The sequence below is a fragment of the Misgurnus anguillicaudatus genome, chromosome 19 (assembly GCF_027580225.2).
Source record: "Misgurnus anguillicaudatus chromosome 19, ASM2758022v2, whole genome shotgun sequence".
Classification (NCBI taxonomy): Eukaryota; Metazoa; Chordata; class Actinopteri; order Cypriniformes; family Cobitidae; genus Misgurnus; species Misgurnus anguillicaudatus.
Window position 1 is genome coordinate 28,841,626 of NC_073355.2, and position 12,692 is coordinate 28,854,317.

General features: G+C 39.4%; 1 protein-coding gene across 8 annotated transcripts in view; it reads right to left on the reverse strand.

Moving 5' to 3' along the window:
- Positions 1–2,778: 2,778 nt before the first annotated feature.
- The window catches only part of usp7 (ubiquitin specific peptidase 7 (herpes virus-associated)), a 28,280-nt gene continuing 18,366 nt past the window's right edge, over positions 2,779–12,692 (reverse strand). For all 8 annotated transcript variants that reach the window (XM_073857371.1, XM_073857369.1, XM_073857368.1 and 5 more), the window contains 11 exons: positions 12,142–12,242; positions 11,907–12,060; positions 11,735–11,802; positions 11,336–11,444; positions 11,151–11,228; positions 7,649–7,749; positions 7,439–7,538; positions 7,199–7,318; positions 7,029–7,100; positions 4,293–4,383; positions 2,779–4,194 (listed from right to left, as the gene is read on the reverse strand). In XM_073857371.1, coding sequence (XP_073713472.1) covers positions 4,088–4,194; positions 4,293–4,383; positions 7,029–7,100; positions 7,199–7,318; positions 7,439–7,538; positions 7,649–7,749; positions 11,151–11,228; positions 11,336–11,444; positions 11,735–11,802; positions 11,907–12,060; positions 12,142–12,242 — 1,101 coding nt within the window. In that variant the 3' untranslated portion in view covers positions 2,779–4,087. The remainder of the gene's footprint in view (positions 4,195–4,292; positions 4,384–7,028; positions 7,101–7,198; positions 7,319–7,438; positions 7,539–7,648; positions 7,750–11,150; positions 11,229–11,335; positions 11,445–11,734; positions 11,803–11,906; positions 12,061–12,141; positions 12,243–12,692) is intronic.

Consider the following 12,692-nt stretch of genomic DNA (forward strand, 5'->3'; position numbering starts at 1 on the left):
CAAAATCTCACGTGTTGTCTTTGGATATTGTTCAGTGATAATAATTAACTTTGTTAAAACTCTGCTTTTAGAATATCCTTCACCACAATGATGTATGTTCATATTTATATCTCTCATAACAATAAAGCTGACTATGGTATTCACACAAAATGTAAAAAAAAAACATGAAGCAAAAATGCCTTCTCCGTGAACCGGTTCCTATTTATGTGAATTTTATGAGATTAGTTTAGGCTACAGAACGAAATCAAGTATTAGCAAAAAGTGAATGTAAGTTTACAATAAAGTAAGACTCACCAAGTGCCTGTGTCAACTTCTACTAGTTGAAATGTGGAATAGATCCTTCAGACGAAAGCTGACTTTGATTTTGCCTGTTTTTAAAGCTTCTTTCATAACGTATCTGTTGGTGTTGCCAAAAGCAGAGACATGGCTGTAAAACCTGTATTAAGAGCTCAGCAATCAATTTTGCATATATAAACACAGCCCAGACGTCTAGGCTAAAACAAGGTAAAATTTGGGCTGTCAGTTAAAATTTAATAGAGGGGTTGCAAGTTTACAAACATTGCAGGGTGCGCGCGCAACCAAGGGGCAGAAAGCCCGATTGGTGAGCTGATCTGCTACTGCAACAACCTTAATTATTGAAGCGTTCTTTATTGTTTGTATATAAATAAGACTTGATTTTAGTTGGATCTGTTTTTCTGTCTTTATTTTTGCAGTGTTACTGTGATACATGTATGAATTATAATGTTATAATTTTAATGCTAGTAACGTAATAGTCGCATCTACTGGTATGTTAACATCAGGCACCCAGCACTGACTCTGTTGGTACTATTTTCCACGCAACAATTCCTTGGCATTTTGACTTACAGACACCGCTACTAGCATACAACACAATGCACGTCTCTTCGTTCTGCCTCTCGGTTGCGCGCGCAACCAGTTAGTGACGTCGCCGTGCAACCCGTCTATTGATGTCGAACCAAATAAATGAAATAAAATAAATAATTGAAACCAAACAACTTGTAATCACTGTCTTCCCTTACATTATGGAATATCATACATCTCACGTTATTTGGGGGAAAACAACCAAATTCAAGTTTATATTGGCTATAAGTGGGTTACTCATAGCCAGGCTATACACAGAGTCTAGTTAACCTAGACAGTGAAATTATGGATATCATTTGCTGAGAGGTATATTTTAAAAATATGTTGTCCTTAATATTAATGTTTAATAGACCCCTTACATGTTTGTAAACACTGAATGACTATTGGGTGCGCGCGCAGCATAGGGTCAGACTGTTCATACCATCCAGGCTTTCTAGCTTAATCTAATAGGGCTGAAATATGATGACTTACCTGAAACGAAGTGAGCACTACAAACACAAGCCTCTTTGATCTTTGCATTGTCCCAGTCTGCACGTTTAATTGCTTGCAACCACAGATGTTGTATTTTTTCGTTTTTAATGAATGAGATTCTGCAGGAATCCTGAAAAACTTAACGGCAGACCTGGTAGCGATTTTTACAGCCCACGACGCAAGTATTTTTGACGCTACCGAATAATACGCAACTCAACCTGCTAGGAGGACTTTTCTGACCACGACATGCGCAGTGGGAAGCGCCTGTGACGGGAACTGTGAAGGAGACTATCACGTAGGATTATTAGGAACCAGTAATGCGGTCCGAAATAAGCGTTTACGAGTCATCCAAAAATATTTTTATGATATTCGGGTCGCAGTCGGTCGGGTCGTTTGAAATAAAGATGCCAATTAACTATTTTAAAACAATTACTACTTTTAAAAAATGCGGGCAAGGGAAAACGTCGGTCGGGTTGTTTATACATGGAACTGCGCATCAGGAACACCATACTAATACTGTGTTTGACCCCCTTTCGCCTTCAGAACTGCCTTAATTCTACGTGGCATTGATTCAACAAGGTGCTGAAAGCATTCTTTAGAAATGGCTCATATTGATAGGATAGCATTTTGCAGTTGATGGAGATTTGTGGGATGCACATCCAGGGCACGAAGCTCCCGTTCCACCACATCCCAAAGATGCTCTATTGGGTTGAGATCTGGTGACTGTGGGGGCCATTTTAGTACAGTGAACTCATTGTCATGTTCAAGAACCCAATTTGAAACGATTCAAGCTTTGTGACATGGTGCATTACCCTGCTGGAAGTAGCCGTCAGAGATGGGTACATGGTGGTCATAAAGGGATGGACATGGTCAGAAACAATGCTCAGGTAGGTTGTGGCATTTAAACGATGCCCAATTGGCACTAAGGGGCCTAAAGTGTGCCAAGAAAACATCCCCCACACCATTACACCACCACCACCAGCCTCCACAGTGGTAACAAGGCATGATGGATCCATGTTCTCATTTTGTTTATGCCAAATTCTGACTCTACCATCTGAATGTCTCAACAGTAATCGAGACTCATCAGACCAGGCAACATTTTTCCAGTCTTCAACTGTCCAATTTCAATAGCCAGATTTTTATGATATGTCCCCTTTAAGTGGAAAGTTACCACTTAAAACTAATGCAACTAAGTTCATTGACACGCTTTGTGAAATGTCTCAAGTTTGCACATATTAAAATCCTTATAGTTTAAAAAAGGGGTGCCTAAACTCAGTTCTGGAGGGCCAGTGTTGTGCAGAGTTTAGCACCAACTTGCCTCAGCACACCTTACTTGTGCGAAGTAAGACCTTAAAGCTGCTTCAGGTGTTTGATTAGGGTTCAAACTAAACCGTGTCTTTTAAGCCACAATTCTCAATTGACCACGGCTGCAGATTTTATAGAAAATTTTATTCAACATACATTTTCCAGCAAAAAGGCAATATACAGGAAGAGTTGTCATACACTGCTGCTACACGGAGGAATTAGACTGGAAAAAAATCAAAAAGAAAAACGTGATCTGCAGGTCATCTTTGTACTGCACTTAAACAAGACAAACTGTTGCAATTAGTTAAGGAAAAAAAGACCAAATGAAACGGTCAGGTTTCAAAAGAAAACTACACACAATGAATATGAACATCTGAATTGATCTGTACCCAACAAACTTGTGTTTTTAATTGTACATGTTCATTCTTTAAATATACAATTGTAATTGTGGTTTTTACAAAGCCAACTATGCACTAGGGAGCATTCCTTCTGTGCTTAATGAAAAAAAGTTGGTATCGGTTCATTAATGCTGGTTTCTCTATGTCCTGAACCAGTCTACTACATCTGCAAGCCTCGTGCCAACAAACAGTTCAATGAATCTGGAGCCATGAGCAAATGACCCCACCCATCCCCATCAAAACAATCCCACAGCCAATGACAGAAGAGCTGAGGAAGAGGGAAAAAAAAACTTAATCGGGAAGAACGCCAAACTCAAAAAGGATATGCAAATCAAACTCCAATCAAAGTTTACATTTAACGGTGCCGAAAAATGCGAAACCTTTGATTTTAAGTGCCAACGTGCAAGATGAAGTACAGACAATTCATTTAATTTTCATTTATTTTTAAAACGGATGCTGTGGCGCTTTACTTTTATTATTATACAGGATTTTCAGAGAAGACAAACTGAACTTCTCCAACCAAACTAAGCGAGAAAGAATTGTGTAAACATGAATTGACTAGTTGCACTAAGGGACTGGAAAATATGACAACCATGTCAGGGCAACTAGCAAAAGCCATTTGCGGTGATTTTTGCTGAAGGATGGAGATATCCTATTCGTCTTCTGCGAATGACAAACCTCCTCTTTCCATAGCCTCAATGCAGCAGCTTTCTTGCCGTAACAATTCTTTTAAAAACGAAATTAAAAAGAAAAACAAAACCAAAACGAAAATAAAAATCAAAACAAAAAAAGTCTAGAACGCACTGTTCCCCCTTTCATGTTAAAATCCAATTCATTCTTCCAGAATAGGCAGTCAATAGTTACAGAAGCCAAATCGAACAGCCTCAAAAAGAAAACGGGAGCATCAGCGGTCACTCCATTTGCTGAAGACTTCATACATGGTGCCTGTGTACCCAGACAGCAGGTGTTAAAAGTGGCGCACACAAGAGGTTTGGTTAAAGTCTTTAGTATGGTCGGTTAGACTGGGGGGCTTATCAGTTGTGAATCTTGATCGCCTTTTCCAGATACGTGTAGCGACCTCTCTTTGGAGCTTTGTTGAAGTGGTCGAGCCCTAACCAAGGCCTCGGGTGAGACATGTTTCCTGAGGAGATGAACAATGACGTTAGAGCAAAAACTGCTTACTGAAAAGTCTAGACAATATCTCACATGAAACACAAAGATAAAAGCGCAGCAAAATACCTGGCTGTGGCTCAAAGTCTTTCAGATTCACTTCGTAGTCTTCCTCATTGATATACTGATGCCGGCCCATCATCACTATTGCAAACTTGAACTAAAAAAAATGAATACACAAATACTTTATTCAAATTCTTACAGATGCAGTCTTCACATATCCATAGCTTGAAGAAAACATGGCATTTCAGGTACATTTTTTAAGTTGCCAGCCATTTTAAATTTAATTACAAATCATTAGTGCTGCAACGGATCACAGTTGATCTGTACGGATCATGACCCACGGTTCGGCTCGCATGTGATTCGCGGATTAATTCGCAAATTTAAATAGGGAATGTTTATCATTTGAACGTGTTTCAAAGGTTTGCAAATGTTAACATTCAAGTGATTTAAAAAAAATTAACCACAAAAAGGCGCAAAAGCGAGCAGTTTACTTTACGCACAAATGCACGTGCGGTTGAATTTGTCCGGTCCATCTCCAGTCAGACGTGATCATCCTTTAAAGATTAGCAGATTCAGAACTCTTGGGGGTGGTTTCGCAGACAGGGGTTAGCTTAAGACAGGACTAGGCCTTAGTTTAATTAGGAAATATAACTAGTTTGAACAAACATGCCATTAGGCTACTTGTGTGCATTTTAAGGCAAAACAAAGGGAAAGGGAAACAAAGGGAAAGCTCTTTTATTTTATTCATTTATTTTAGTCTAGGACTAGTCGAATACCTGTCTGGGAAACCGCCCCTTGATGTGTAAACTTTAGAGAGTTACGTCACTGTATCGTGTATTAAAATACATTTGGCAAATAGAGCAATGAAAACAACGTAACGTTTTTATGTGTGACGACTATTTATACTGCGCCTTTTGTAATTTGCCCTTGTCTGTGTGTGCGCGCGTGCGTAATGGCTCTCAATACTGCGCACACGGAGATACGCATTTCATAGAGCACGCGAACATAAAATCTTTGTTCTTGACAGGGCACATACAAACAAAATGATATCCAAAGTATTCTTTTTCTAATAAAAACATTTGTTACATTTTTAAAGTGTGTGAATAGATTAGAAGCAGAAACCAGTGGGTAATTTGGTCTTAAAGAGACAGTAACCTCAATTAACCTACTTAAAGTATTTCTTAAAAAAAAATTCAGATAATTTCCTCACCACCATGTCATCCAAAATGTTGATGTCTTTTTTTGTTCAATCGAGAAGAAATTATGTTTTTTTTTTTTTGAGGAAAACATTCCAGGATTTTTCTCAGTTTAACGGACTTTAATGGACCCCAACACTTAATAGTTTTAATGCAGTTTAAAATTGCAGTTTCAACGCAGCTTCAAAGGACTCTAAATGATCCCAAACAAGGCATAAGGGTCTTATCTAGCAAAACAATTGTCATTTTTGGCAAGAAAAATCAAAAATATGCACTTTCAACTCTTTCGCCGCCATTGACGAGATATCTCGTCAATCAAGAGAAAACGCTTCCCTGCCAATGACGAGTATTTCCGTCTTTCCGCAATATCGCTGTTATACAGCAGGTGGCACGCTTCCGCAACTTTTTAAACCCGGAAGTATTGCCCTACGGCAAGCAGCTGCATGTCCATGTCTGTTTTAAAGATCGCTCTGAATGGGATCTCTATGAAAAGTCCGTCACAAAAATGTAATTATCCCTGCTTTTTGCTCAAAATGTGGTGTTTTTGCAGAAACCTACCCATATTCAAAAGCTGATTACAAAAGAACTACTGAAGGTAGGATGAAACGGTTTTTTGTTTGTTTGAAAGCAGAGGGTCGGTTCTTTCATTTGGTATATTGTATGCTTATACATTTAAAGAAAAACATTTTCAGGAAGGCATTAAACTTTGTGAAAATCATCAAAAACGCTGGCTGGCAACTTTTTTAAAAAATGCTGGCGGTGAAAGAGTTAAACCACAACTTCTCTTCTTCCTCCGGCTGTGTGACGAGCCAGCGCGACCTCACGTAATTGCATCATGATGATGAAAGGTCACTTGTTGAAACGCACCTTTGCGGACCATTTTAAACAATAAACTGACACAAAGACATTAATTAGTATCCAACATACAACAACATTGGAACGGTCCTCTTTCTCCACACTTGTTAACACTGGGGAGTAGTTTCTATACGTCATCTGTGACCTCTTGACGCGATGACGTATTACGCGAGGTCGCCTTGGCACGTCACAGGACCGGAGAACTGGTTTAAAAGTGCATATTTTTGTGTGTCAAAAATGACAATGGTTTCACTAGATAAAACCCTTATGCATCGTCTGAGATCGTCGATTTCTGTATACCCAATGATCATTTTAGACCTTCATAAATGTGCCACTTTGTTCTTTTTTTTTATAAATGTTTGTAATTTCTTGATTTGTTTTTAAGATTTTCCCATCCTTCTTTTTTTGCTGATCCGAAAAATAATCTGACCCGTGTTTCAAAAAACGTAATGTGATCTGAACCGTGAGTTTTGTGATTTATTGCACCTCTACAAATCATAATCGGCCACTGTGAGGGAAAAATACTCTACTTTCATTTATGCAACTTATGCATTTGTATTTCTGTAGCTAACTGATAAAGCATTGCTTTAGCAGCAAAGGTCATAGGTTTCATTCCCAGGGAACAAACATGCAGATAAAAAGAAAATTGTAAAATAAATGTAAATAATGTGTGGTCTGGATCTCTGATGTAAAACAATACGAACCACACATAGCAATCATATTTCAAAAGCATCTGTAAAGGTTAATGTACCTTCTCAAACTCTTTCTCCTGAATGTCAAGCATGCTCTGAATTCTCTTCATCACCTCTCTGAAGAGTTCCCCCTGCGAAAACAAACAAAGACATGTTAAAAACAGCACATTCACCCCCAAACCGATGACAGCTGTCCACACTTACACACGTGGGTTAATCTAACACACACCTGACGGATTTTAAGCAAAAAGGGAATTCCGAACGTCCCAAAGACTTCCTTGTGGAAATGTGCAACTGGAATCAGCATTTCATTCTCCTTATCCAGGTCCACCTGGTCGAGAGGGATTTCCTGTCACAGAAACAACAACCACGGATAAAAGCTGGCACATCACAGATGCAAAATGATTTTAAGAGGCTTCACCAAGTAACAAATCCTTCAGGATGTGAGGGATGACATATCGGGTCTTACCTCTATTCTGAACGTCCGACTGGCTGCTGGAGATAAACATTCTAGCAATTCATCTTCCTGGTGAACGCCAATAATTTTGTAGCTGACAATTTCTAACAGCCTATAGAGAAGGCAAAGGTAAAGCAACGGTTAACCACTTTAGCTGAGTTTTCATATGCTGGGTCACAAATATGAAGACTATACAGATGTGCCACCTTATAATGCACAAACCTCAGCTTCTCTGAACCTTTGTCAGAAAGCTCCACTGCTTTTTTACATTCCTCCAGAAGGTCTCGAACACAGCCATGTTTGTCAGGATACAGTGTGATCTCCTGAAGCAAGAGACAGAACAACACAAAATATCTGAAAAAGCTGACAGATTCTAGTTATATTATTCATAAACATAAGGATACATTGTGACAGGTGTATTTGTAACGCCATCAGCGACAGGTGCATTTCTTCAACACTCTCACCCAAATAACATAACACACTGTCATAGGAAAACAAAGCGTGCCATGACCCAATCAATTCAATGACTACTACATAGCGTATTACGTTATACTACACTTTGAGACTGTGCCCAAGTTGTTAACGGTTAGCTTATGCAATTCCATAAGCCATGAGGTGTCAAACGCTGCATTATTTAGATCCAATCCTGGTTCAACACGCCCACCTGTGATTCACAAGTAATCTTTAAGACCTTGACAAGCTGGTTCAGGTGTGGTAAAGGTGGACCTTCAAAAGAGAGTTTGACACCCCTAGTATTTTGACTGTTATAAATGAATAGATGAGCGTTTAAAGCACACCTATGACTGCACATTGTACAATAGTAGGTTGCAATTAAATACAACCAAGAGTTTTGTTAATGAACTGTATTAGTCATCAGGAGAATGGTTTATTAATAAAAAAACGTCATGTCAACATCACACATGCTGTGTCTAAAACCGCTCCCTCATTCACTATATGGGGATGAAGTGAACAAAGAAAGTGAGTGATTTTGGACACTGATGTAAATGCCATGCGTCAAGAGAGCAGTCGTAGAGATTCATTATAAACCTCTACACCTGTGTGGCTTTATGGCTTGTACAAAATGTACTTTTTACTGTTTGTCACATTTGTGATGTTTATTGTATTAGTTTATAAAAAAAAATGAACAAAACAACTGCTTGTCCTATTTATTTACTATTATGTTTATTTATTATATTACATAAGCATATGTATATTTTAAATCAAAAGTATCACATTTTTATATGGTTTATTTCTAAAGTAGAAAAAAACTGACAAGAACTAACAAAAGTGTATAAATGTAAATTTGTGACGTTTACTGTCAGTATCCAGCTGATTCCAGTTAGGTGTTCATCTCCCGTTGTATCATAGGAAATAGAGAGTGAGCGACTGTACATCGAATTTACCCTCAAAGTCAGAGTGCATTGTGGGTAAAAAGTAGTGAACGAATGTAGGAAATTAAGTTGTTCACTTAGGTTTCGGACACCACTACAAAATGGCAGACACTTAACGGTACATTCAAACGAGGCGAAAGCGTTAACGCTTCTCATTTAAGGGGGCCGCACATCAGACGAGAAGCGCCGCATCTAGGACAACTCTGAGGTATCGTACACCGGAAGTGCACAAGTTTAGTCAGATAGCGTCTACTTCAAAAATGCAAAATATACATTAGCAGCCAATGTTAATCGCTAACGATTTGGGACAAATATGATGTTATTTAATGTTACATTATGCCATAGATATATACACTAGATGTCGTCTTGGGGCTCTGAGCATGCGTCAAAACCGCCGCCATCTTAGAACAGGGGTCTTGTCATAGGAAGTATCTAGGTAAAGCTGCTATCTCCGCCTGTACTTCGAATTCATGGACGATAGTGGACTTTTGTGCTGCGTATGGATGTTAGGGCTACTAGCACTATGCATTACAGTTAGAAAAAGTAAAATTTCATAATATCTAAACTTTTATTTTTTCCTGGACTAAATGCTAAATACATGTCTGACTGTTGAAACGAACCAAAAGAAAACCACGAAAATCGCGTTCACGACGATTTATGGTGATTTTATTTCTGTTACACCATTGCCTACAATGACGCTGATGCGGGATTCCCCTGTTTCAAGGCGGCTCTGTTTGACGCATTCGGTCCAATGAACTGCCGTAGCCAAGGCGACATCTAGTGTACATATCTATGACATTATGCAAGTGGCGCAACAGGGTTTCGAGCAGTGTCCAGAGTCACAGCAGATAGCCACCGACAGCCACCGCCAGGTTGTGTACATTCATAGAAAATAATGTGTTCTGTTTTTAGATTCATGGCGCGGCGCATCTCGTCCGGTGTGAGACCCCCTTTACTTTTAATGGGTGATGTCATGCTTTGCGAAACTAAATTGTGGCTCCTTCAACATCGTGTCACTGCCATTGCTTGTGGCAGAAGTTGAACATTTCTCAACTTTTCAAGCGTCAACGTGTGCGTCAGCCAATCAGATTGCCTTATGCAAATAACCCAGTACGAGCCAGCCAATTACGTTTATGCAAGACCGGAGCACATGTTGCGGCCACTGTGATTGGCTGTTGGCCACGCTTCAGACAAGCCTTCCTTCAAGCGTTAACGCTTTCGCCCCATGAGAATGTACTGTAATATAGTGCACTATATAGGAGACAGGGAGCGGTTTGTGATACAGCATCAGTGAAGTGAAAAAAAGCATGACCTAACTATATGTGACCCCGTCTTTGAAATCCAGGCTAATGTCTTAACTTTGATTTAGTCAATAATAAAGATCTCAAGGTTATATTTTCACAAAATGTTCTTTACATTAAGTAGGATAGGATTATATAGAAAACTGGACTATCTTCTGGACTATGGGGGGTTTCCCGAACCGGGATTAGCTTAAGCCAGGACTAGGCCTTAGTTTAATTAGGAAATATAACTAGTTTTAACAAACATGCCTTACTTAAAACATTATTTGTGTGAATTTTAAGGCAAGACAAAGGGCACCGATGCATTTTAAGATATGTCAGTGCAAGTAGTTTTAGGTTTAGACAGCTCTTACATTTTTTTTAGTCTAGGACTAGTCTAATCCCTGTCCGGGACACCGACCCTGTAAGTCGTACTTTTTTCATAGTTCGGCTGGTCCTGCCACTTATAGTCAGGTGTGACTTGTCAGTCAGTATGAATTAATTTTGACACATGAACCAAGAGACAACATTACCGTCTAAAGTCAGTTATATGTTGCTCCTGTATTTATGTAATTCAATGAATTCAGTGATGTGGAATGACGAGCCTGCAAAGTTGATGCGCATTGGCTTGTTCTGTTCGTTCAGCCTTCCAGGTATGTTCTGTATGCTATTGTGTATCGTGTAAATAACTGTTTGTGTTACGTTAATGTACAGACACCTATTCAGCCTGCTGTTCTGTGTGCTATTGTTTAGTTGAATAACTTGCCTTTCCAGATTAAATGTCTGTTCTTCAGCTTGGATTTTGTGAAATAATTCTCTAAATTATTAATTGCGACGTATAATCCACTGCGACATACATGTTTTTTTCATCTTCATGACGCATTTTTGATTGATGCGACTTATACTCCGGAGCGACTTTTAGTCCAGAAAATATGGTTATCACAAAAAAGACCATAGTTGGGTTTTCACAGACAGGGTCATATATTGAAATCGTTCTTAGAAACAAATTGCACAAACTTTACAGTTGTCAGATCAGTGACAGGATCTCCTTACCTCCTCTCGAAACATACTGTTGAGCCATATGGCTTTGAAACTCCTCCTGTTCTCAAAGTCTGTGATCTTCATCTTGAGCTGTAGGGAGCAAAACCATGAATAAATCAGATGCCCTGAACTCAATGGCTCGGAAGAGCTTGTGTTCCCTTAACGCCACGACGAGTGGAAGATGAAACCTCTCTTACCTGCTGGTAGTAGAGCTTCTTAGGCTGCCGGGGTTTGAAAAACTGCAGCAGGTCTCTGAGAGTACCTTCATAGTTGTGCCTGAGTGGGTTGCCTGGGCCATCTCTGTACCTTAAAAGATGAGAAGCATTAAAATACAGCTTCAGATGCAAACACATTTGTGACCCTACACGTAAAATCCAGGCAAAGGGTACTTATGAGATTAGGAGAAACAAAGTTCGCTTTCAAACATTGATTTTTAATCTTGGATATGACCTCAGTCATCATATTAAAGACATAAAGGTTATATTTTCACAACGTTCTTTACATTATATAGAATGACTTTATGTAAAAACCAGTAAATCACAAAAATAACTTCAGCTAAACCACTTGTAAAAAAAGCTAAAGATTAGAAAACCTACCCCTGTGACTTGAAGAACTGTAGAAGCATGGGGTCAGTGTTTAACCTCTGCGCAACAGTCTTTGCCACCTGAAAAAATGACAAGATGATGGGAGATGATGGTTTGGGACAGACAGATTATTTTACAGTGACTGGCAGACTCCTGTCTCATTGTAAACAAAAAAAATTGCCACCTGGAAGTAGTTCATTCGGTTTGACAGTGTCACAACAAAGCCTGGGTCGTTGTGAATGGTCTTGTCACAGAAGATGACATCCACACGGTGGTACAGGTCTCTGAAGTAGTCTTTCGCAGTAGGCAGCTCACTGGTATCGTTTTCAGGATCATCCCTGCCACAAAAACAACAATCCATTTTTAAGCCCTGCAAACCTGGATAAAATGACTGAAGGTTTCAGAGGAAGAATGCTTACTTTTGAAACACAATTATGTCTCCATCCATCAGCTCATCCAGAGCTTTGTCCAGGGAGACATCATAGTCTTGTATCCGCTCTGTTAAATTCGGTTTAACTTCCTAAAGTACAGAGAACAAAGTTTGTGTTTTTATTTAAGACCCGGTTAGCAATTCATTTGCATTAATTTCTTAGGCTAGCCTTAAAAGTTAGTCAGACTGATCATAAACGCAGGATTTCCTGCAGCACTTTTCAGTTCGGGCGGCCTGCCTAAGCTTGGAAACCCTACGGCCTTAACTAGGTCGTTCAAAAAAATTTGCTGCAAAAAAAGGCCGTCAAGTGCATCTCAAAGAATAGCGCGGATGCTCTTCACACCGCGAGCGGGCAGGCGCGGCACATGGCCAAAATGAAAAAAGACGTGGTCCGCCATGTCTGAAGTGTTGATAAAACTCGTGTCCGTGAGAACTCTAAGTGGACTTAAGTTTTGGGTTTATTTAAGCCTGTTATTGTCTTATAGTTCTTGCTAATTTAAAGTAAGTTAGCTGGTGATTTTATTGTTTGAGCAACCTGCT